Source organism: Dermochelys coriacea, chromosome 2, assembly GCF_009764565.3.
Source record: "Dermochelys coriacea isolate rDerCor1 chromosome 2, rDerCor1.pri.v4, whole genome shotgun sequence".
In the NCBI taxonomy this organism is placed as follows: Eukaryota; Metazoa; Chordata; order Testudines; family Dermochelyidae; genus Dermochelys; species Dermochelys coriacea.
The window spans coordinates 4,906,750-4,933,040 of NC_050069.1; the positions used below are offsets into that span (position 1 = coordinate 4,906,750).

The window sequence follows — 26,291 nt, forward strand, 5'->3', positions numbered from 1 at the left end:
AGGACTTGTTCATTTTAAGAACAGTTTCACTGCAGATTTGACAAAACACAAAGAAGGTACCAATGTGAGATTTTTAAAGATAGCTACAGCACTCGACCCAAGTTTTAAGAACCTGAAGTGCCTTCCAAAATCTGAGAGGGACAAGGTGTGGAGCATGCTTTCCAAAGTCTTAAAAGAGCAACACTCCGATGCAGAAACTACAGAATCTGAACCACCAAAAAAGAAAATCAACCTTGTGCTGGTGGCATCTGACTCTAATGATGAAAATGAACATGCATCGGGACATACTGCTTTGGATTGTTATCCAGCAGAACCCATCATCAGCATGGACATGTGTCCTCTGGAGTGATGGCTGAAGCATGAAAGGACATATAAATGTTTAGCGCAACTGGCATGTAAATATTGTGCAACGCCAGCTACAACAGTGTCATGAAAATGCCTGTTCTCACTTTCAGGTGACATAGTAAACAACTGGCTGAACAAGAAGTAGGACTGAGTGGACTTGTAGGCTCTAAAATATTACATTATTTTATTTTTGAATGCAGTTTTTTTGTACATAATTCTACATTTGTAAGTTCAATTTTCATGATTAAGAGATTGCACTACAGTACTTGTATGAAGTGATTTGAAAAATACTATTTATTTTGTTTTTTTACAGTGCAAATACTTGTAATCAAAAATAAATGTAAAGTGAGCACTGTACATTTTGTATTCTGTGTTGTAATTGAAATCAATGTATTTGAAAATGTAGAAAACATCCAAAATATTGAAATAAATGGTATTCTGTTTAACAGAGCAATTAATCATGATTAATTTTTTAAATCACTTGACAACTCTAGTTGATATCTGATCTGATTGTTCAGAGGTGCTGTGCAATGCAGCTGCCATCAATAAGGGTTGAAGCTCAACATCTCTGGAAACTCAGGTCTGTTGTCTGGAAGTAACTATTTGGTTACTACTGGAATCCACGCAATCACCTAGGCCAGGGCTATGGAACTGGATTCTGTCACAGGTTAAAACACAGGCATGTGGACAGAGAGATGAACAGCATCTGTATTATTACGTATTCGTATTAAGGTGGCACCTAAAGTGCTAGGCACCTAAAGTCCTGTTGTGCTAGGAACTGTACAGACACTCGTGTGTGTGTGCGTGCGCATGCACACACACACACACCCTTCCCCAAAGATCTGCTTGGGTTTCACATTTTTCTTTGGTTCCTTGTTTTTGTACCGACTTAAAAAAGGCAACTAAGCCCCAAAGGTGCCCTTAATATAAGGGTCAGATTTCAGCAAAGCCAAAGAGTTGTGTTTATGTTGAAATGCCCTCAATAATGTACTCCCGTTGTACCTTGTCTTGTAAAGCTCTCTCTTTACACCGCCAAGGCTCAACGGGGTGAGTTTCAGAGTTTCCCTTGCTTTGTACTGGGTTAAGTGGAGCCCTTCTTGTTACTTTTCCCAGCACAAACCCAGCTCCACTGCCTTGTATTAGGTGATTACATGGGTCCCAGTGGTAACTAATTAATTGCTTTCAAAAAAAGGCAGATGAGGGTTGTGCTGTAAAATGGAAATATTAAAGCACGCATCATACCTTATTACTCCAGCATCTTCAGAAGTTGAGCTCTCAGAGTGCTGTAAATAGGTGTGGTTCTAAATAATGAAGGTAATTAACGCAGTCCATTGTAGCTGGGCACCAAGGATAGCGCTGGCTGGGTGCTCTAACAGGGAGCCTTTAACATCTCCCAGGGGGTGGTCTTTCAGCTCCATGTCAAGAAGAAAGTATAAAATAGTGTTGAAAAACTAGGTTTTTGCTGTTTGCAGCTGAAGATGAAAAGGCACAAACAATGCTCCATGTGTTGGATAAATTTCTCCATTATTATTCCACAGACTGTATGATGTTCAGATGTATTGTCTTCCAGGTTTTAACGACAGGGAGCTGGAATTTTTAAGGCCGTTTCCATCTGCACCCAATTATAAAAAAGCCGTCAAAAAAAGCTATTTACTAGCTGTCAATTCAGAATGACTTCAGAAAGCAGCCCCTCCACCTCCAGTGATAGCTTCCCAACAGCCACTTAGCACTAGGAAGTTGTGGGTAAGAGGTACATTAAAACAGCCTGACATCAATCCAGCCAGTTAATCCTGTAACTTGGAGATGGTTCTACCTGTAACTGCTCAGAAAAGCTTTGGGGGTGTTTGGTGTGGCTTTTAAAAACAGTTGAGGCACCCAATTCTCGATTTAAAGACACAGGGAACTTTTATTATGGTAGCACTCTGTCTCCACTCAGGTTTGGGGTCCTATTGTGCCAGGCACGTTGTGGAAATATACAGGAAGAGGTGATCCCTCCCACAAAGAGCATACGGTCTAGAGACAGACCAAGGATGCGGGAACAGGACATAACCTACGAACAAAGTGGCCTAGTAATCCGGGCTTGGTACTCCATGGTTTGTGAAACACATTTTAGGTACATTTATCCAAGACATCTTACTATGGAGTTGGGACAAGGAAAGGATTGTGGGGAGAAGAGAAGGGAGCGGGACACTAAATTGGAGGGAGGTGAAGAGGGAAATGCGGGGGAGGGAGGAGGGTGGGATTGGGCAGCTGAAGGGGCTGTAGAGGAAATAGGAGAGGGATGGGAAGAAGCTGGTGATGCCACAGCCAACAAGGAAAGTAAATCTAGAGTCCACATTGCAGAGGTGGGGGAATCATGATGTCAGGCACCTGGGAAGGCTCCTCCTGGCTCCTGCTAGTGGAATCACTGTTCTGAGAGGGTCCCAGGGGCAGGTAGGCCATGGGGAAATGAGAAGCTGGGAGGCCCCAAATTCCCTGCTTAAACTAAAGCGAGGAGCAAATGCTCACTGAAACCAAATGTGCCTTGCTTTGGTTTCCACACACTCCCCCTGCCTGATAAAGGGCAGGACAGCTGGCCAGGGCACTCAGATCCATACTGTCTGGACACCTGGTTCTGTTGTGGCCCTTTTTGGGGAATATGCACAGGAATACCCAAGGCTTAGCTCAGGGTGCACAAAATCATTGCGACTAATACATCTCAGTCCTGGGGGACAGACCAACTGGGACCCCGAGAACCTTGCGGGACTGTGTATTTCAGCCAGATCTGTTTTTGGGGTTTGAGGAGGGAATAACCAAAGGTATTACAAACATAGGCAGCCGTGCTGCCCTTGTCTCTGTCCGACACCTCCCCACATGCATATGCTGGGCAGTCGTGGCGTTCCGAGCCCACTACCACTGCCAAAGCACACTGGGAGTAGATAGTGGCAGGGCCAGGTCAGCTATTTTGTCAGTATTGTGTTTATTTGTTTCAGCCATTTGTATGGCGACCATCACCATTGCCTCTGGGCACATTGTACATGGGTTATATTAAGGCATCAGTCATTCCCATACATAAGCAGCTAATAATTTGTAAACCCCTCACACCCACCCCATTGGCACAAGGAGTCTAAAATGGACAAATCAAGAAGGATGCGCCCAATAGTGAGGGGGGAAACTAAGCCAGCGGCTCTGTGAGGATTTGGTCTAGAGGTCTTGAACTTCACAAAATTCCTGGTGGAAGGGGGTTCCCAGAAGAAATAAGAGCTGGCCATCAAGAGCAGCTGGCCCCTTCCAGTTTCTTCCTTGGCAGGGTTTGCTTCAATGCTCTGGTGCAGGGCAGAGGAAGAAGCAGACGGTCTCCGAGGCAGCTACGCTCTAGACGATTTAAGGCTTTATGCGTAGTGAGCAAGACCTTGAATTTCACCCAGAGTTCATTGGGCTCCAGTGTGGAGGCAGAGTCCCAGCTGAGATGCACGGTGGGCCCGGGCTGGGGGATGCGGCAGAGGCAGAAGATGCCCTCTCGAAGGGCGAGGGAGCCCCATGTAGCTGACCAATGACCTTCCCGGCCAGCTCCGCAGGGAGGTGTGTCAGTTGGCCTCAGCAGACTGGGGCACGAAAAGCACTAGGGAAAATACTAACCTACAACTAGAGCGGGGTCTGAGCTGATACCCCCCAGACTGTGGAAGTCTTCAGAGCAGGGGTGGGCAAACTACGGCCTGTCAGGGCTTTGGGTCCGGCCCATGGGATTGCTGCTCCTGGAAGTGGCCAGCACCACATCCCTTGCAGCCCCTCGGGGAGGGGGGAGCAAAGGGCTCTGCACGCTGCCCTCCCCTGCAGGCACTGCCCCCCGCAGCTCCCATTGGCCAGGAACAGGGAATTGCAGCCAACAGGAACTCTGGGGGAGGTACCCACAGGTGAAGGGCAGCACGCGGAGCCCTCTGCTCCCCCCTCCCCCATGGGCCACAGGGACGTGGTGCCAGCCACTTCCAGGGGTGGCGCGGGGCCAGGGCAGGCATATGTCCCCGCTGCTACCCCGGAGCCGCTCCAGGTAAGCCAGGCCGGAGCCCGCACCCCGAACTCCTCCTGCCCCTTGCCTCCCAAACTTCTGCCCTGAGCCCCCTCCGCTAAGCTCCCTCCCGCACTCCGCACCCCTCCTCTGCCCCAGTCCCTTTCCTTGAGCCCCTTCCTGCACACTGCATTCCCTCCCACACCCCAACTCCCTGCCCCAGCCCTACGTTCATGGCCCTGCATGCAATTTCCCCACCCAGATGTGGCCCTCGGGCCAAAAAGTTTGCCCACCCCTGCTTTAGAGGCAAGGTTTTGATTCAGGTCGTACCTCCACATGCAGTCCCTGGTGATTATACTGCCTGAGGGCTCCCCCTTCCCCTCTCCCTCCCCCCCCCGCATCGGCACTAGGTGCATCCTCTTCCCCTCCAAGACCCGAGTGGGTGTTTTAGCCCCTCTGTATTTGTCTGTCTTCCCCAGTCTCTTCAGCGACTTTTTGGGAGGTCTCTGGTTTTTTGGAATCTCCACGTAACTCTTCAGAGAATGACCAGATCATCTTCTCTTTTTATGGTACAACCTGCTAGTTGGCCGGGATCCCGCTGTGGGTATAATTAGTCGTACTGACAGGTGGAAGGGATCGGATGACCCACGGAATGAGGTTGCTCCCTTGCCATCCTAAACCCAGTCCTCCTCTTCACCTCAACTGACATGTGCAGGGCAGCAAGCAGGTTTACTGTAACCCAATCCTTACGTTTTATCTGGCTTTAATACCCCAGGCAAGAGCAGAACATCTCACGTTGCTCTTCCCCTCCCAAAGGGGCTTCTTCATACCCCATCGTCCTCAGCTAGAAAGCGAGCAGGGCTTTGCTCTGCAGATCAGAGTGCACAGAACTTCAGCACAATCCCTGCCCCACTTCCCTGGCCTTCTCCCTGCCCTGTGGTCACAGGCTAAGCTGATTGACAGGTGCACGGAAAGAGGGCCAGAACAGGCCTGCAATGCTGTGGAAAGGTGGCCAACCATGGTGTCATAGCCTAGCACAGCCAAGCTAAGAATGGCTTGGAAAAATAATTAGAAACCTGAGCCCGGAACCCAACCTTGGAATTAGTTACATGCGGTTTGTTTTCTTTATAAAGTGTGTACTGGAAAAGGGGCCAATCAGCATACCCTAATGCAGTTATTAGCATAGAGATTTATAACTGGAGAGCCGGAGGGTTATTTGGGGCGGTGGGGATTTAACTTGCTAAAGTAAACATAGGGAGTTCCTTGGCCACAAAAGTCACCTTCCATTGGGGTTACCCCAGTAGGTGACAAAAGCCATGAGGTGTTGTTTGCAGATGGGAAGTGGAAGAGAAGGGGTGAGAGCCTTGCGAATATGCCAGGGCACAACGCCATCCCCTGTAGGTATTTCGAACTGTGTGCTGGCGTGCTGGGAAGAAATGTCCACATTTAGAGGCTGTTAAGAAGAACATTGTTCTTGATTCCCAGCAAATAGTGCGCCCCCAAGCCATTGAGCAGTGTGCTAAAATGACCTATATGCTAAGGCATATCTGGATCTGCCCCATGGGGCTGTGAGCTTTCCAGCTCTCGTCGCCTCCAAAAGACTGAACCTGGTCTGTACTTCACTGAGAGACCGCCAAGAAGAACCCAGGTGTGGCAGGAAGGAATTCAGTAGGTGGTGCTCTTCCCTCCGTCACCATTGAACAAGTGCCCTGGCAAGACGTAGAATGTGGTACCAACCACTTGTCATCCTTAAAGATCCTATGGCATTCTTCACAAGCGCTGGGGGTGTGAACCCTGCTATCGTGCACATTCCAGCTTCGGTAATTGACGCTGCCATTTCAACTGCGTCCTGTCGTTTTTCATATTCCCTCCCAAACTGTTCTGTGCTGCCACCACATCCCACCTCCAAGGTGGCTGCCTTTCAATGATAGGTAGAGATGGGAAAATAAGGGGGGGGGTGGTAGAGCAGGGTTTAATTTGGAAAAAAAAAATGAAGTTCATCAGATTGCTACTTTGATTTGGGGTGACCACATGGTCCAGTGGGTAGGATACTGGACTGGAGGCCTGCGGTCTGTTCCGAGCTCTGCTGCTAACCAGCTGTGTGACCTTACATAAGCCATGTCACTTGTCCGTGTTTCTGTTTCACCTCCCACCCTCTAACTGCTGTGTCTTTTTGACTGTACACGCTTTGAGGTAGAGACAGTCTGGTACTGTGTGTCTGTCCAGCACTCAGCACAGCGGGGCCGCCCTCTCGGTGCTACCACAATACAAGTGATTATAATGAATAATTTACGAATATATTTGTAAATGGGGGACACACTGAATAATTTGAACAGTATGAAATTGACTGAATAAATGGAACAAATAATGTTCGATGAGTGGCAGTGATATATGAAGTGAACGGATTCTGCTCTGTCTATTACGAAGAAGGGGGATCCTTGGGGATGGAATGCACTATATAAATGTAAGAGAGAGAGTGAATGTATCTCAGCTTCGCCGGATGTAGTGTTTTTCGCCTTCTGCAAAAGAGCTGAAAGGCTGTTATTCATGGTAATGGCATAACATGGTTTCTGTGTGTGAAAATCCCTGTGGTGATCCTACAAAGGGTGAATGGGCAAGTGAGAACACAACACTTCATATGTATAAAGCACTACATGGGAATTTTGCCAAAGGAATCTCCTGGCTAACTCTCCACGTGCACTTCTTGGAAAACATACTGCATCCTTTACGGTGGTGAGATGGGGAGCAGAGGTCTTGCTTTCTTATGCCCTCTAGCTATTCCAGTCCAAGGTCTGCGTGTTGGTTGAATGTGAATCTCTCAGAGCTAAGATGTGATAGTGGCCAATGGCAAGTAACGCACTGGCTTGAAAGCAAAGCATGGCTTTCATGGCGGCATCATCCCCAAAACATATGGAGAGCAAATGTATGGTAAATATTAGAGAGAGAGCTCTCTGCTAGTGGGTGTGTACGGTAGAGCTGAATGAACCCACCCGGTAAACTTTGGAGCATTCCCTCACGTAAGAGAGTGCCAACCAGCCAGGAAATGCTATGTCCATATGTGAACTAAAATAAAGGAAATAATTTCCCATTATCATCAGAGTCAAAACTGTTCACTCCTTAGCTCCAGTTTTGATACGTCCTGCGAGTTCCCTTTCTCTCTCTTTTGGTGGAGACGGAAAGCCCAAGTCCTGAACCTTTACCGTTGTTGAAGATCCTCCGGTATTTTGTGTAGGAGTAGGAATGTTAGCCCCGGAGTTCAGCCGAATGCCAACTCCAGTAATCTCATTCTCTCTACATCCACTGCCACGGCAGTTTCATTTTGATACAATATTCTTGGCTTCCTGCCATAGTCTGATATGTGGATGTTTAAACAGCCTCTGTGTTCCTATCAAGAACTGGTTGCATTTCACTGGTGGGCAAAATGACCTGTGTGTAGCATTTATTTTACTTACCTCCTAGTAATGTTATGAGGTTGAATGTTAGTTTTGTAATGCTCTTCGAAATCATCTTGGAGACTGTCTGTCTACACGACACACCATGGGCAGCAGCACGGAGGGGATGTGTAGCAACTCGCCGCAGTGAAAAGCAAGCTGCGTCCATGCTGTGGTGTAGAGTTACATGTGTCAATGAAAGGCTCTGTTGGGGGCAGTGCAGAAAAGCTTCAGCAGTTCCCTGCTGCCAGAGCCTTTCACTGCAGGGAGGAAATGCTCTGGCAGGGGGAAGGCAGCTGGGAAGGGCTCAGCCTTTCCCTGCTGCAGGGAGGAAAGGCTGCAGAGCGGGACACTGCACTGCTAAAAATAGCAGTGTAGATGGGAGGTTAGGCTGAGTAGAGAGCCGTGTAGAGTGTGTACTCATGGCCATACCCACACCCTTATGGCGTGTCTTTACTTGCCTAAGCTGTCTCACTGGCCACATTGCTATTCACACCCGTGCTAGCGGCCCATGTGTGTATGTACTCGACATGCCCCCCAAAAGAGGACTGCAGTGTAGATGTACCTTGAAAGGTGTTGCAGAGGAAAATAATTTGTTCTATAGCATTGGCTGGAGGGCACTGTCAGCTGCTACAGAGGATGACCAGGCACCCAGCCCTGGCACCTTGATTTTCCAACTCTCTCATCTTCGATATAATCCATAGCTTTATTCCTAGGAACATCCTTTCCAGGGGATGGGAGGTCAGAGTGTGGCTGAACCATCCAGCCCTGCTGGATAAGCACAGTGCCTGGGTACTTCTGGCATTGACATGGTCAAGAGCTGTCATTTAAATGGCTTCCACGTGAACACCCTAATGAGATGAATGGGATATGGGAGGAATTAAACTGTGGGAAAGTCTCCCAGCAGGAGTAAAGGAAGCCCCACCATGAGACAATTAGTACAAGCCCGGAGGATGCACGGCAGGGAACAATCTTGCACTGGTTTCCTGGCTACGGACTAGATGAGCTAAGGCCTAAAGGGTTTTTTCCAGCTCTAATCTTCGTGAAGTTCATGCCCTCTCAGTGCTGTTGTTTCAGTCGGTTTGGCTGCAGGCTCAGCATTTTAACAGGGTGTCAGTGATGTCACTGTGGCTTTTGGCAACCAAAAGAGCGAGAGACTTTTTTAGTGAAACTTTAGATTCCAAGGAAATAGAGCAAAATCTGCAGGCAGCCCCAGATGATCCAGCGCTTCAGGATGCTGCATGAAAACGAGCTAGTGGAGCCTCACAACACCTCTGGACAGGCAGGGTTTTTATCCCCCATTTTAAAGCCAGGAAACCTGGGGCACAGTGATACTAGGGGATTTGCCTAAGGCACATGGGGAGTCTGTCAGAGCTGGGATTGAAATACATGAGTTTGTGGTTTTGAAACCCCTGGTCTATTCAATAGACCATTAGAACCCTATAATTTGTGGCTGAGCAGCACCCTCCACTGTGATCTATCAAGCAAAAGCCATTGCCTCCAGACTGAGTGCTTAAAAGTACATGACAAGAGAGAGTCTAAACAGCTTTGCAGAACTGCAAGGAGACTGCTGATGAACAGAGCATAACGGGTGGGAAGGGATAGCAGGATTCAGAACCCAAGGAGCCCATAATCTGGTGTCTAATGTCCCATTCATACAGAAAGTCCACCTTCAGCAAGACACAGATTGGAGCAAAGGCTTGGTAGCCTGTTGGTTAGTCGTCTTAGTAAATACCTCTGTATTTTTTCATCCCCGACCCCACTAGTTAGTAACCTCCTTACCTTACTTTACTTATCTCTTAGATTTCTCATAGGATGCACACAGGGCAGGTTCATGGCTAATTTTGCTTCACTTTCCTTGTAGTGCTTTAAAATATTGACTTTCCTTTTCTTTCTTTTCACTGATCCACAATTGGCTGTAGTGTCCCAGCCTTCCCAAAACACTTTTGATATTCGCCTTTTCCATCGAATTCCAGCAGCCAAAGTCTCAGGAACTGCACCAGTTAGAAAGAAATGTCCCGGGTCATTCGAAAGCTGGGCTTCCAACTCCAAGCTGGTTTTAAACCTTTGATTTCTAGCTCCAGGGGTTCAGGAGGTAGCAGCTGCTAAAATGTTGGCATTGAAGAAGTTCTATAAGCCGAATGGAAGGGTTCCTCTTCGAGGGATGGTCCCTTTGTGTATTCCAAAGGTGGGTGTGGATTTTATATGTCCGGCATCCTGCCTCATACCATGACTAGTGTTGTTGCAAGCTTTCATCTGGGTGAAAGGATTTGTGTCTAGCCCTGGCAACACGTAGGATCTTGCTGCTCTGTCAGCCCAGCATTGGTCTCTCTAGTGCCATGAGACTGAGGCGTGTGAGCCACAAGTGACTCTAGTTTAATGTGTCTCCTGCAGTTCTTTGAAGCATGTGATATTAAAACCCTGTGATTTAATTATGAACCAATCGGGAGGCTTTTACTAGGTTATTAACGATACTTAGTTATTTTGCTGTGAGAATAATATATGTATGTATAAAAACTAAGTATTTTCCCTGCCATGATTATATAGAACTCTAGTAAATGAAACACTGAATTCACACAACTGTGGCTCTTTTGAGTAATGTTGATCACTAATGTGGCTGCTGAACGACTGAGGTCTGAGTTTCACTGCTCTAGTGATTCTTTTACAGCATTACTCCACTCTTTGAGTACAGCAAGTCCTGGAGCTTGGACCAGTGCAACTCCGTGCTCCATTTTGCAGGGGGCCTGCTACACTTTAAATGAACCACCAGGATTATTTTTTCCTTTGTCAGAGAATCACTCTGAGGTAGAGTGAAAAACCGCTAAAGCCATCTCTGTGGATTTTACAGTGTCTGGGCTTGTAAAGTGGTTCTGCTGCTGCTCTGCCTTATGTTGTTCCTGCAGGGTGTTTCCCTGGTTTTCATGTTTTCAATTTCTGGCCATCTCTCCACTGTCGCTGATGTCTGTTTCATCCCAGATCCCCAGCTCTCCTGCTGTTTAACAATATCCTCTGCCTCTAGTTGATGACCTCTTTGGTTGCTTGTCAACTGCAGCAATCCCTGCTGGGTTGTAGAAATACAAAGCCCCTCTTCCCTTTCAGAGAGAGACACTCTTGCTCTGTCACTGCTTGTACCTGTCAAATGGAGTGCTGAGTAATTCCAGAGGTCAACAGTGAGGGTTGGCCTAATACACCAAAGTCTCTTGGAGAAAAAAGGCAGAAGCTTTGTTCTATCCTACTGAGGGGCATGTTCACTTGCTAACATGGAAGGAGCTCCTTAGAGAGATCTCAAATGCAGTTCCATTCACAGAGAAGGGCAAAGGGCCTGAGGAGATTCTATTGAGTGCAATGTGCAGATTGTAATCCTGGTTCTGGGGAAGCCTTTTGCCACTCTATGGATCTGCCCCCATGAGAGGTGAGATCATATTTTGCTGTCGTTGCTAATGTGTTGTCCATGGTGAGAACAGAAGGTGTTCTGGTGGAGCAAGGGAATGACTTCACTATAAAAAGATATATAGGACTTCGCTGTAAGAGAAGAGGCTATGTAAAGATATTTGAAATGCTGCTGTGTTGTGTATTATCTACCTCAGGTTGCTAGTGTGTATTGTGGTTTAGTGTGTGTTTGTGACTCCTGAGTACACCTGGCTACTCGAAATGACAGCAAAAGAGAAGGTAATAAACCATCTTTGGAACCTAAAGGCAGAACGTAACATCAAATGGGTATAAGTAGCCACATACAGTCAGGATTTCCGCATGGTGGGCATGACCAAGGCTTGGGTGGCTCAGAGAGACGTTCATGCTTTGCTTTCCTGTTGGCAGTATTAGAAGGCTTTTTCGATTAGTGCTGGCCAACCTTTCTGTTGACTCTTTGAATAAGTGAATATGTTAGCACAGAGTTATGCTCAAAGGGAGGGGCATTTGCATGGAGAGATGTAAATTAGGAAGATGTTAATCCACCTGACTGACTCGCCCAGCCACCTATTTGGAAATCTCTGAAATGCTCCTTTCTGCCTTCCTGGGGCCTGCAAATTTCTCTCCCCCTCTGCTGCAGTTTGTTATTTAACTCTGGAAACTGAGGGGGACAGCCTGTATGAAAGATGCTGTAAAATGCTGGAGTATTATCACTGTGGGACACAGGACTTGGGAAGGGGCATTATCCCTGGGCTCAATAGCAGAAAGTGTTTTTTGTCCTATGTGCTACAGCTATAGTCAGACCAGTAAACATCAGTGGACTGTCGCCTTTCCACTTGGCCAGGGCTTTTGAACATGCATTCTTTTCACCCCAAGTGCGCCCAAAGCTCAGCCCACCAGGTCCTCAAATGAACAGCTCTGTGGCTGCCCTTTCCCTCCTAGTCGGGTCAGCTGTAAGTTATTGTTGGTGAACTCAGGTCTGGATTCAGGGCCAAGCCAGTACTGGAGGACAGGTTATTTTCACAATGGTGTATTTTTCCTCTTATGATCTGTAACCATTTTGGACAGGTAACATACTTTTTAAAGTGGTTGTTTTAATGGTTTATCTGTATATAATCAGATGTAATAATGCAAATCCTCAGTACAAATGCTGAAATAAAAATTGCATTACGCTGCTCTGCAGTATTATGGTCATGTGCAGCCATCAGGTTTGCAGCCTTAGGGCTTCTCTAGTTCATGCTTTGGAATACGAGGTTTCTTTATGACTGTGTCTGCATGGTTTGCTCACATAGTTACTGCAGCTGCATGTGCAAATGACCAGTTGGATGTCTAATTATTCATTTCCATGCTAGGTTATTGTCTCTGTGTGTAATTGCAATAATTGAACAGATTATGCCTGTGCATTTTTGTATGCACATATGTAAAAATGTAGCCCTAATGACATGAAGCACAACTAGGAATGTGCTAAAGAAACAATCTCTTCATGCTGATGAACTGACTAACTATCATCCAGGATCTGATCTTCTGTTTTCATTGAGACAGTTCTGAATACCTAGATGACTCAGATCTCCTTGATGCTTGTTGGTCTGGGTGCAGACCTCAGTACAGAGAAGATGGCACATTGGTCATGAGGTGTAGTTGCTTCGAAAGTAGAACATAGCAGGAATGGATGTGGCTGTTCTTGGGTGGCTCTGTTCCTTCCTAAATGACTGTTCCCAGAGAATGGTGTTAGGCAATTTTACCTTATCCTCACCTGAGGTCCATCTTGTCTCCCTTCCTGTTCAATGGATATATGGAGCCAGTTTGGGGGCTGGTGAGGAGGAATGATCTGCAGTGCCCAGATATGCAGATGAGGCCCATCGCTACAGCCTGGTCTCTTCCAACCCAGCCAGTGCTAGCAAATGCCTTGCTCCGAGTCAGGGGGATGTTTTGGGGCATGGAGGTCAGTCTGGGAAAGATCCAAGTGATGCCGGGAGCTCAAGGGAGGAATTTTTCTAAGTGTCAATTTAAACGCTTCCCCACAAGTCCCCCAGTTGACACATCCCTTGCAGGGCTGAAAACCCAGCACAATAAGAGCTCCGAGCTAGTGAATTAGAGCTAGAAAATTAAACTGACTGTACACAGAAAGGCAGGCTGCCCAGTCTCATTTCATTGTCCTAGCTGGAGGCATTGCAAAACCTGGGAGTTTTAATAGTAAACGGGGGTGTTTGTGATCTAAGAAGTGGGAATTGTTTGTTAGATATGATTGTCCTGAATCTTGCTAATCCGAAACGGCCACTGTATAAATCCATAGTGTGCCCACACTTCGAATACTGTGTCCAGTTCTGATTGCCCCATCGCAGAAAGGAAATAGTGGAACTGGAAAAGGTTCAGAGAAGGGCAACAAAGCTGATCAAGGGTATGGACCAGCTTCCATACCAGGAGAGACTAAAGAGATTTGGGCTGTTTAGCTTAGGAAAGAGACAACTAAGGGGGATATGATGGAGGTCTATGAAATCATGAACGATGTAGAGAAAGTAAATAGAGAAATGTTGTTTACCCTTTCTCACAATGCAGAGTCCTGGAGTGACTCTTTGAGTACTGGTCCTTATGTGTATTCCACTCGTGGGTACGTATGCACCCAAGTCAGGAGACTTAACAGCCAGTGTCAATTGGCACACACGTGTGCAGGCATGTGCCTCATGCTCTCGAGTCAGGGTATAAACAGCACTGGGGGTTGACACTCCTTCAGTTCCTTCTGACTGAGTCAGAGCCTAGTGGCCTCTCTCTTTCATCTTTCAGAGACTCTTCAAATAGAGGTGATAAATAGTTATTTGTTTAGCTTAGTATCATTATAGTTTTTAGTATAGTTTAGTGTTGTTTTTTTTACTTCCCCAGAGTAGGGAATCTTTCCCCGTGGTCTGGGACTATGGCCAGAGTCCTGGACTTCAAAAACTACATCTCCTGTCCCAGATCCTTTTCTGTCAAGTGAAGAACATTAACGGTGCCTCAGTTGTCTGGGTGAGACACGTTTCAGTGAAGTACAGCATCTATCGCTTCTCTCTACTGAGAACTCGTGAAGCCCATGAGCTTTGCTTTTGAAAATACTTAATAGAGAAGGCCATGAGGCCCCTCTCCAGGTCAGGCCAGGGAGACCTCTCTGTATGGTCTCATCCCACAAGCAGTGCCCCTTTGAGTGCATGCTTAGGAGCAGAGCCTTCAGTGCAGAAGCCTTCAGGCGAGCCTGAAGCTGAGAACCTAAGGAACAGGTTCTGCAAAAATAAAAAGTAAATTAAAAAAAACAAAGCAAACCCAGGCTGAAGAGTGAGGGTGAAGTGCTTGGGAGGAAGGATTTGTTAGTTCTTTTGGTGATTTCAGTACTGAAGCATAAATGCCATCACCCACCGGTCCCATCCACAGGTGCAGGTCTGGACTCAGTGACACCAACATGTCCATCCAAAGAACACGCCACAACTCGGGGTGTGCTGGTAACATTTGTGCCGACCATTGGAACACCCGCCTGCCCCCAACAGGATGCACGGAGAGTTACACAGCACTGGAGGATATTTTCCTTCCCTGCCCGCAGTCTCCCCTCTTCTCTAGCCCAGCCCTCCTAAGGGACACTGCTACACCAGAAGATGATCCTACTTCGGCATCTCAGGAACCATCTCACTTACAACCATCAAGCAGGATTGCTTCAGTACCAACAACTCTGCTGTTCCAACGGGGGCAATTTTCAGGTTCAGATGGCTCTGACAAGCCGATCCCTCCTTCATACCCCCTGAAAAGAGCCAAGTCCAGACAGGCGATCCAGGACTCATGGTCATTACCCTCATGGACATGACCTCTCTGTGGACCAATGGTTCTCCATTCCATGGAGTCCTCCTCAAATGGGTGGCCCCAGTTTGAACCCTTAGTCACATGTTCCACATCCCACCTATCCATAAAGGTGGCACTTCTAGTGGCCATCACTTCAGCCCTCCCTTTCACAGTATTTCACAAAGACAAAAGTATCCCTTTGCCATCACCCTAAATTTCTACCCAAGGTTGTGTCCGAATTCCCCCTTAACCAGTGTATTTAGTTACTTGTCTTTCTCCCCAATCCCCACGCTTCTCCCAAAGAGAAGGGACTTCACTCCCTTGACATCAGGCGCGCACCAGCCTTTTACCTGTAAAGAACCAAACGCATCAGAAGCTCTCCTTCATTGCTGAAAGATCCTGTGGCCAAGCTGTATTCTGTCAAAGAATTTGTATGTGATTTTCAGGCTGTATTATCGCGTGCTACAGGCTAGCTCACATCCTGCTTCCTGGTGGTATAACAGCCCACTCCACAAGAGCACAGGCCGCCCTGGTAGCCTGCCTGCACGAAATCCTGCAGCAGGACGTATGCAGAGCAGCCACCTGGGTCTAAATACACATTTGCTAGACACTATGCACTGGTCCAGGTCTCTGCTGTGGATGCAATGGTGGGAACTGCAACTGCAATCATCTTTGCTGCCAGCCTCCTGGCACCCACTTCCAGTCTGAATACTGCTTGCCAGTCATCCACATGTAGAATACGCTTAGGGACCAGCACTTGAAGAAGAAATGGAGGTTCCTGTGGTCCCTGTCTGTACTCCACTACCTGCTCTCCACCCCCTGTGGATCTGATTGGATTTGCAGTAAGAAGAGGAACTGAGAGGTTGTCGACCTGCACTGCCTCTTATACCCTTGCTTGGGATCACGAGATGTACTGTGCATGTGCAGGCCACCGGATGCTGCTTGTTTAAAATCTCCGGACTTGGCATGTGGTACGTATGTTTACCCCATGTGTGCAATACAGATCTCAAAGAACTTCCAGTTACGGTAAGTAACCTCCAGTCACCTGGTGAAATTAACAGGCACCAAAGCAGCAGATATAATACAAACAAGAGGAAATACTTTTTCATACAACACACAGTTAACCTGTGGAACTCATTGCTAAGGGATGTTGTGATGGCCAAAAGTGTAACTGTGTTCCAAAAATAATTAGCTAAGCTCATGGCGGAGAGGTCCATCAATGGCTATTAGCCAAGATGATCAGGGAGGTAACCCCATGCTCCGGGGTGACCCTAAAACTTGAACTGCCAGCAGGGGGAAAGACAGCAGTGGATCGCTCCAAATTACCCTGATGTGTATTCTCCCCTTGAAGCTCTGGCACTGGCCACTGTCAGAGGGAGGATACTGAGCAAGATGGACCATTGGTCTGACCCAGTATGGCCATTCTTATATGAAACACATGGACTGCATCTCTGTTCCTGCAAATACTGGAGATAGTTCACATTGTCCATGGGGCTTAGCCGGCCCCTTGCACCAGATTCTCTGCCTCTGGTGGCACAGAAAGCACCACTACCCAGCACTCCCCACCTTATCCACTACCATCCCTGCTTGTAAAGCGTATTTGGGGCAGCAGTGAGCCAAACCTCCATCTCCACACCCCTAGAGGATTAATAGCTGGAGTTCTGCCCCCAAAATGAGACTAGCCTCTCAGGAGCTGCAGAAAATCTGCCATGGAAATCAGTCAGCTCCAGGAAACCCGATGTGCCTTCTCTTCTGGACAGCCTAGATTCGGCCTGAGACTTTCCACTTTTAGCATCTCAGCTCTAAATGGGGCCACAAACCCAGCTTTGTTCAACTTCCTGCTTGATTTTCTGATTGTTTCAAGGATCCGTACAGCAGCATGTCTATCCAGGCCCTCATTTCGGACTGTATTCCTGACCTTTGATCTACCCACATTGCCTCTCACTGCCCATCCCTTTGAATCATTCCCTGTATTTTCTTCTCCATAAAGACGGGCTTCCAGGCCGCAGTGTCCTTGACCAGAAGTCTCTGAAATCATTGCTCTTAGAGAAGCCTTCCTGCAAGGACAAGATGCGTATTCCCAAGGAATCCCTCAGCAGGTTAACTCTTCAGTACCTTCCAGTAAATCACTCTGCCTTAGTTTCCCCCAGAGCTTCAGCACCCAAATGAAAAGGGGTTGTATGTGCTAGATGTGAGAAGAACTGTTAAAGTTCACCCTAGTAGAACTGTCCAGTAACTCATCCTCTTTATTTGTTTTCTTTCACTCCCAAATGCCTGCGCTTGAAAGCACCTAAAATGTCAGTAGCTAGAAGGATCAAGTGCTGCATCTCTAAAGCCTCTGTAGCTACAGACACTGATTTCATTACACAGTGCTTCTCAACTGTTGCTAGTCTGGAACCCTTTTTTCCATTTCTTGAGTTCCTCCCACCTCGCTTCTGGACTACCGCTGAAACCCACCTTCCATCTAGCTTGGATTCCCCTCCCATTTAGTGGTGTAGGAAGGGCAGGCGAGGCAGTTTTGACACCCCCCTCAACCCCCCCAGTGAGGACCCTCCATAACGGATCAAAACCTCGCCAACAGCCTTCTTTGGCGGGAAGGTGCTCCAGGCAGCAGTCCCAAAGTAGGTGAATTTTAAGGAGGGGGAACACTTATTCTTTCCTGCTGATCACTCCTTCCCTGGTCACTTTTCCTCACTGCTCCCTGAATCCCAGATGTCCAACTGAGAGGAGAGGTGATGATCCCAGGATGGAAAATTTGTCTATTAATTTCCTTTCTGGGACTGACGTCTTCCCCAGCTCACCCCACCCAAGTTAACTTCTTTGGGTCCCTCTATAATGGCCTCTTCCTGGGGAAAGCCTGATGGTCAAGAGTTTACGATTAGCTACGGATAAAGTTAAGGATTTCAATGACTAAGCATTTGGAACCCTGTGGACAAGTCTGAATTGCCCACCAGATTTGCAGGAAAAGAGGGACAGCGCTATGTCTTGGCCTGAAGAAAGGAAATCATCAGGTAACTCATTTTCCATTTTCTTTAGTGATCTGTTGGTGCCACCTGAAGGGAAACAGCCTTTATTAATTAACATTCCTTGCAGATAAAATCGCAAAACGAGTAGTGGCATTATGTTTGTTCACATCTCTGTATGTAGCTGCAGTGCCAGGATGTTTTTCACAGATTTGTGTAATTTTCTTTTCAGTGCAAGAAGAAACACACACTGGTGTGCCCAGACTTTTCCAAGACCGGTGTCTGTCCGAAGGGCGCCCAGTGCAAACTCCAGCATCCCCAGAGAAAGCATCACCCCAGACAGTCCAGCACCGCAGGTGACTCCAGCCAGGGCAGATCATCACCGAAGTGGAGGAGGCTGGGAGAGGAGGCAGTGAGGTAAGGGGAGTTAAAACACTCCTATTCTTTCTTTTGCATAAATCCCTTTCGTCTGTGGTTCGTAGAGGAACAATCCGGGCTCCTCTTCATCTGCACATGGTGTGATGCATTTACCCTGCAGTTTCAGGAATCTGGTTGTATCCTATTTCTTCGGGGTTTTTTGGCTATACCAATTTCCTGAGTGTCGTCAATTCAGATTTGCTCCAGTGCCTGAAATTCAAGCTGCACCTTTTGAGTTCTGACCATCACAGCTCAAACGTCAGGACACCCCTAGCCATTTTGTCAAAGGTACCACAAGACTTCAGAGACTACCACTTGCTCTTTAACTCTGCAGGGCTGAGCAAAAAGCTTTGAGATGCTGGGCTAGTGATCATATGTCTAACAGTGCTGAAAGTGCTTTATACAAGGTGTGTAACGGATTGGGGCTGCTGCTATGGTAACCTCGACAGATCCTCTCAGCCAAGTCGAGTCAGGGCTTGGGCGGGAGACATCCAAGAAAGCTGTGCAGGAAACAACTACTGATTTAGTAGGGGTCACTCTTCTCTCTGAGTTAGCACTGACCTCAACAGGCATTGTGCTGCTAGAGTTACCGTCTTTCAGGAGAGAGGTAAAACTGGCCCCCAACCACCTGTAGTTAGGAAACACCTGACCAGGGTTCAGGAGTATTGGCTCTGATGTCCTGGCTAATTATTTTCTGTCTACCTGTACTCTTGGAGTTCCAGGTGGAGGCTGTATTCTTTGCTTTCGTGTCCTCAATATGTAGCACCCCTGTGAGCTGTTACTGGCTCCCTCCCTGGAGTGGGGCTTTGTTTCATCAATGGGTGAAGTGCTCCCTGTGTGTCTGTGTAGTTTATATTCTGCGGTTTGGGCACATTGGCATCTTCACCTGGAAGGTGCATGAGAGATGTTCCGGCCCTGAGCAGAGGTAGCGAGTCTTGCCAAGCTATCCAGTACTTTCTTCATGTGTATCAGAGTCTCTGGGCTCCTGAAGTTCAAAACTGTCCCTGATTTAGGAACCAAGCCAAGTTTGCACAGAGTTGTGCTGAAGTGGAAGGCCTGTGTGTCAACTCAATGCCCCCACCATGCTACCCCTTTTACCGCACACCCATTGCAACCCACTTCTTCCTGAAAGGCAGGGTGACCAGCTCAGCTTCACTTTCCTCGTCACCAGTGTGTCCAATGCATGTGGGTGTCCGTAAGTCCCTGCTCCTGCCATGAAGGTATCAAACACCAACTCTGTGCTGACGGCATCTCCCCACTGTCAAGCAAGTTCACGCAGCAGGACAGCTGTGCCCTCTGAATCCGGGTCTGGTGCACTCTCACAGCTGGGCTCATTTTCACCAGTGTTTGGACAGCGTCTATTCTGCAGGCCTCTTCTCTCCCTGTGGGAAATCTCACGCTGTCAGACCAAACCCACTGCCACCTTTATTGTTAGGGACAAAGGAAAACGAGCTCTACAGCCTGTTCCCAGTCCCTCGGACACGTCAGTCCTATCACAGAACTGTCCAAGGTTGGCAGCGTTGGCAGCCCCCGCTCCAGAGCATTCCAGCGGGTTATTGTAGGTCAGGGCTGAAATGCAGCGCCAGGGCTGTATGGGCTGGAACCATGCATCGTCTGGCTCTGTCCGGTGCTTGTAGTCCTCTGGTTTCAAATGCACTTAATTCGCTCCATGTTAAATAAATAAATAAATAAATAGCATCACCCACACCCTGGGACTGGATCAAAGAACTTGCCAAAAGAAGAGCAGTTTGACCTCTCTGATCTGGAGTGGGGATGAGTTGTTGTGTCCCTGCTGGAGCTCGTCAAATATCTCCATAGTCTACAAGTGGGGCTATGGAGCAACAGGAAGCACCCCATCCCCTGCCATGGGGGCCGAAGGTTGGTGGAATCCCAGGCCTTTCTTTGGTTCTCACCACATTAGTACCTGAGCACCTCCCCAAAATTAATGGATTTATTGACTTCCTCCTGGGAGGCAAGGAAATGTTACTATCCAGATGGAGAAACTGAGGCACAGAACAGGGAAGTGACTTTCCCAGGGTCATGCAGGAAATCTGTGGAAGAGCTGGGAACTGACCTGAGAACTCCCAGTTCTCATAACTACAATATTATCCTTCCTCTCCGAGGCTTGTTTGGCACTTCTGCTTGTTTGGGAAGTGGTAGGGCTGTGACTCGAACCCAGCTTTCCCGTGTGCCAGTGCAGGACATGAGTGTTAGATCTTGATCACTCCACGCTCTAAGTTAAGGCAAGGAAAAGATGACAATCAGAGATCTGGGGCACCTGCCTGCCTCCCTCCTACCCATGCAGAGGCAGCCATTAGGGGAGGCCGAGGTGGAGAAGGACGTGGAAATATAATAGATGTGCAGAATGTCTTTGCTGTTCTGCGTGGTACTTTGTTAATCACATCAGCAACTATCAGCATAAAATGACTATCTGATTCTTGTTGAGGTCATTGTCCTATGTGCCCTTGGGGGGTCTATTGATTATTCAATTTTAATAATGCTGTGTAGCTGCAAGCTACCTAACTGGGCAATCCACCAAGCCTGGCATCCAGAGGTTTCTCCAGTGTTGTTAACTCCCTGAATTGTAATAGAGAGGAGAATTATTAACACTTTGTCAGCCAGGGACTGGGCAATCGGTACAATGCTGAACGCCTCCACCCCAATGCAGGAGCTCCAGAATCAGCCACAGCCAGGAAGCTGGCCTGCTTTTTGAATTACTCAGATGCAGGGAGATGGCTGGCTGGTGGGAAGGTGTGGTGGCTAAAGCACTTGTGTTTCCTTGCAGGGGAAAAGGTTTGTGTTGAGATTGAGGACATCTGAGTTTAGGGGGTCTTGTCTCTGTACCATCGTTGGGCATGAATCCACATCACAATACCCGTCCCGCTGTTGGGCACAGGTTAGCAGCCTCCACTCAGGAGACTGATCCAATGTGAAGAATGAGCTTCTTATCTCTGTGGGAAATGGTCTTGTCGGACCAGAACTGAGGTCAGCTATAGGCCAGCCTGAGAAAGCTTATATGGGCCTAGGGTGCAAGGGACAATATTGTCTCCTTGCATTCCTCCTCCGATCCGTCTGTATCCATCTCTGGTCTCATGCGTAGACTGTAAGCTCTTTGGGGCAGGGCCAGTCTTTCTATTCTGTCTGCACAGCGCCTGGCACAGTGGGCTCCTAGGCACTGTGGTAATATAAATAATAAGAGACAGAGGATTATCAGCAGTGGGACCCCAGCACTGGAATACCTTCCCAGAGGAGACCAGATGGAGCCTGTCCCTGATCATGTTCAGGGCTAAGTGCAGGAGCTGCCTCTCTTCCAGAAGCAATGGCATCTTCCTAGGACTGACTGTCACTTAGGGACCTGGGACAGGAAAGTAGAGGGCAGGGCAAGAAGCAAACACAAGAAACAAATCATGCCAGGAACAAAGGAGGCTATGAGAATATTGCTATTAAGGCAAACTCAGCACTGATTAATTGCTGCGAGGTGATTATGTAACGCCAACCAGACCCCAGTCTTCGGCAGGCAGGATCGAACCGGGGACCTCTGGAGCTTAGTGCATGAGCCTCTACAGCATGACTTAAAAGCTAACTGGCTGTTAGCTCAGGGTGTAGAGCAGACTTATTTTCTCTCTTTCTCTCTCTCTCTAAGTGATCTCTGTGCCACTAGATGGGACAGAACACCACACCCAGGAGGTGTGTGTGTTACACTTAGATACCACAATATCTACACAATGTGTTACAGCTTCCTAGCTGCATGTGCCCAGTGTGGGGCAAAGGGAAGGCTGGTTCAGTCAGGCTGCATACGGGCAGACATGTGTCTGGCTCATATAAGAACCGCCATACTGGGTCACACCAAAGGTCCAGCTAGCCTTGTATCCTGTTTTCCCACAGTGGCCGGTGCCAGATTCTTCAGAGGGAATGAACAGAACAGGCCAGTTTATCAAGTGAACCATCCCCTGTCATCCAGTCCCAGCTTCTGGCAGTCAGATGTTTAAGGACACCCTGAACATGGGGTTGCATCCCTGACCATCATGGCCAATAACCATTGTTGAATCTAACCTCCCTGAACTTATCTAGTTCTTTTTTGAACCCAGTTATACTTTTGGCCTCCCCATGTCATCGTCTCAGCCATGGGATAGCCTTACTCATTCTCCTGGTATTTCTGGGAAGGTGCTGACACAAGCACTGGGTGCAAAGCTTGGCAAAGTCAAAGTCCTAGCCCAGCCATTGCCAGGCAAGTGATCAGAGGGGGTTGTTCTTGCCTGTAATGTTTGCTGTGAAATCTAGGGAGTGATTCCAGAAACAGCCGTTGGCGGTGGCTTTTTCTCAATTAAGGGAGTGTTGGTGAAGATGTCAACCCAGGGTGCTGACTCTTCAGAACAGAAAGGGTAGTAGCCATGCAGGCTTCTCTGTGTAGCTGTCTGGGAGTCCAACTTCTAGTGGGGACAGGGCAGTGTTCAGACTCAGTCATGCCCTAGCCTCTTGGTTAGCGCTGCCTACAATGGTGCCCTTCAATACCCAAACTGATTGGTGCCTTTTGTGTTAGGAATATCTGTCTCCATAGGCCGCGACTGAGTCTGCGATTGCACCTGGGGCTTAGGGATAAAGGACTCGACCCTGGGGCTGCCTAGCCCTGCATAAACAGTCATTTTAAGGGCAGAACTAGTAGACTTGACTAGAATAGAAGGGGGCAGGGTGGTACAACACTATTCCAGCTGCAGCCCTCTTGGCAGGACTCGCTTGATCCATCACTATCAGCAGCCTGTCGTCTGGGCCCATCAGTGCTGTAGCTCCCAGCACTTCCTGGCTCCATCTTCATTTGTATTTTTCTGCTGCCGTTTGCGTCACTCCTCTGGAATGTTTTGTTAACAACCTCCAGTAGGTACCTGGGAGCCGGCGGCGCAGACTTTCCATGTGGAGGGGTGCTCAGCCGAGGAGAATCTTCCTACGCACAAACCCCACAAGGTAGCTACGCCGGGAGAGAGAGAAACAGGGATCATCCCAGCACGCAGAGCTTGGGCAGGAAACCCTGCCTCCCTCCTCCTGTCCCTCCTGCACTTGGGGGGTGGCTCTCCCCACATAGGCATCCTGGGCCGAGGCAGTGCGGCCTCCTCCGTAGTGGTTCCTGGCCACGGGTCACTGACTAGTCTACCGTGGAAGTGATGGAAGCTCACTGCTTATGGACACTGATGCTAGATGTGGAAACCACTAGGAAGTGGACCATATGACACAACCCTGTGCTGAGTCCTGGGGAAGGGACTAGATGTATTTGGTTGTTTGCCCCTCTGTCGTTCCAAGAGCCAGGATTCAGCAATCTCTGTTCTGTTCTATACAGGTTTTTATGCCACGCTTATTTCTCCCCTCTCCCCAAATCAGTCCTAGTCACCTGGCTGGAGACGGGCAGAGCTGAAAGCACCAGCGCTCTCTGTATCGGGCCCCGAGACACATCACAGCAGTACAAGGCCCTTCCTTGTATGGTAGCACCAGGGAGTGAATGTGCCCAGGGCTCTGCGAAGCTATCTAGGGTGACACAGTAAGCTTCGAATGACGTCCAGCTCCTGGCCCCTGGACAAGTGAGGTGTAAAATATTTCCTTGCTCCTTTTAGGTGGGAATGCAAGCGCAGAGCTGGCCAGCGGGGAGGAGAGCTATGCATTGCTCTTTCCATCCCCTTTTCCTGGAAAGGCCAGCAGCAGCCTCTGCCCGAGAGAGAGAAGATGCCAGGTTCAGAGAAGCTTTAAACTGCTCCAGCTTTCCTCCCCCCTCCTCTTTATTAGCACCCTCAGTGTAGATGTCAAGCTAGATAAAATGTCCCATTAGCCATCTATGCACTGAGGAATGAATCAAGAACACTGACACAGCCAGACCTGTCCCTTACCTGGCTCACCCCCAGACCTCATGCTCCAGCCCTGCTAGCTTAGATCCGCTCCCCACTCCCTTCTTGTTTGGCTCGGATCTGTGACCCAAACGAACGGAGGTGATCCTGGCCACAAGCTCAGCAACACATATCCAAAGGGCGGAAACTTCCTTCAGGGGAGAATGGGGATTTTCTGGGATGTAAATAGGAGTAAGAGGATCTGGCCAGCCAAAGAGAAACTAGCAGTGGCATGGATCAGGCTGTGGGATCATCCTCCAGGTGAAGGGGCGGGCATGGCATCACTCGGGTCATTTCAAACTGGAGAAGGCCAAACCTTTGGAAGTAGACCATCGGGAACAGTCCTTGCCTGGTAGCTAGAAGAGCTAATGAGTCTCTTCATTTCTATCGTCTGAGTCTTATCTCGCTACAACCTATTTTAATGTTCTTGCTGATTCACATGGGATTTGCTGTTGTTTTCATACTTATATGGATGTGTTTTTTAGGAGGGATGCAGCCCACCTCCAGGATGATGGGGAGATTCCTGGACCCTCCAGCGCAGAGCAGGGTGTAAAGTTTCGGAGTGACACAGACATCCCAGCATGCAGCAGACTTCAGAAGCTCCCATCTTTCATCTCTCTCCAGTCACTTACCTCTCCGAGAGGGGTGACACATACCGAAGACAGAGATAAGACAGGGGAGGATACAGGTACAAGGCTGTTGTTCTGTGTTGCATTCTCACAAGCTCTGGGGCTCCCTGGGGTTTATCAGCCAAAGCTGAGAGAGAGCCTTGTCCCAGTTGGCACTTCTCTAGCTGCCCCTGCCCTGGGCACAGTATGCCCCCAGGACAAGGGACGGCCCGGCTGAGTGAATTCACAAAGGGAGAACTGGAGTAGAATTGGGATGGTGCAGACCTTAGGGAGAAACTACTACCAGCGTGCTAGTATTTTGATGGGACCAAGAGTCCGCTGGGCACCATCAAATAAATTTCACTTGAAGCCTGAGCTGGGGTTAGAACCCATATGTCCAGAGATGAAAGGCACCTGTAACTCATTCCCCCACCACATTCCCTCAAAGGGCATGCACTGAGCTTACCGCTGTGTCTGCAGCATGACTGATTTCTTAGGCCCTCCCTCCCAAAATCTAGTCCCGTATGTTACCTTGAATGACGTCTCCAAACTGCAGTCCCAGTTCTGTGTTCACACCATAATAAGTTCCAATCAAGCACCCTTCTGTTTTAACTCATCAGCTTCCAGTGTGTGTGAGGAGGAGACCAGGGTATATTCTCTCCAGAATTAGGATAGAGATCTGGTAGTTCAGAAAGTTACTTAGCCCTTTGCTGTCCTTTACAAATCTCCCAGCATTTACTACTGGGGCCAATGCCTGCTTTGTTAAGAGAAACAGCCACTTGTTCGGTGTGGAACCCAGCAGTAAAATAGGAGGTGAACAAACGGAGTCTCTTCTTGTGTTCCTGGGCCTGTATGAAACGACCAGGGTCTCAGTCAAGTTCCATGTGGAACACCATGCATAGCACTAAGATGAGCACCACTTCTTGTTCCCCTTGCCTCCCCCCTTCTTGGTCAAGGACTGACTAGATCCTGGGGACTACCCATCAGGAGTTGAGGGGCCCTTTCAGAGGTGAGGACAGGGCAGTGTGCTATGCTGCTGCCCCAGGCTGTCCCTCACCTTTAGATAAACCCAAGACTCCAGTCTCCAGGGCCATCAATCATGCATCTTTCAGCAGTGTGACATTGACTAAGAAACTTGAGAATAAAAATGGTGATGGGTGGGGCTTTCAGCAGCAATTGGTTCAAATGCCAAAATCAACTTGCTGACTAACACGAGGCAGCCCCGAGATGGAGAGGAATGAGAGTTAAGGGTCACCCAGCTGCTGATATGGGAGCAATGTTGGCTGGCTCCTCAGAGAATCTTGTCCATTTCTTCTCTGCTAGAAGTCTGGCCGTCATGGCATCGAGATTCAAGGTTGGGAGTGGGGTTACAGTATTTTCCTCTGCCCTCCTCCCTTTCCCTGGAAAAGGGAGGAACACACACATTTTTCTTGGAATAATTTCTACTTAGTCTGAATCTCTTCATTGAA

The 26,291-nt window shown here is 48.3% G+C and overlaps 1 protein-coding gene across 4 annotated transcripts in view; it reads left to right on the forward strand.

The window, feature by feature from the left end:
* Window positions 1-26,291, forward strand: part of ZC3H3 (zinc finger CCCH-type containing 3) — a 330,762-nt gene that overhangs the window by 260,367 nt on the left and 44,104 nt on the right. For 3 of the 4 annotated variants that reach the window (XM_038390637.1, XM_038390638.2, XM_043507235.1), the window contains 2 exons: window positions 18,163-18,347; window positions 24,700-24,902. In XM_038390637.1, the coding sequence (XP_038246565.1) occupies window positions 18,163-18,347; window positions 24,700-24,902 (388 nt within the window). Of the gene's footprint in view, window positions 1-18,162; window positions 18,348-24,699; window positions 24,903-26,291 lie in introns of those variants that run through there. The other variant, XM_043507237.1, reaches the window with a different exon arrangement.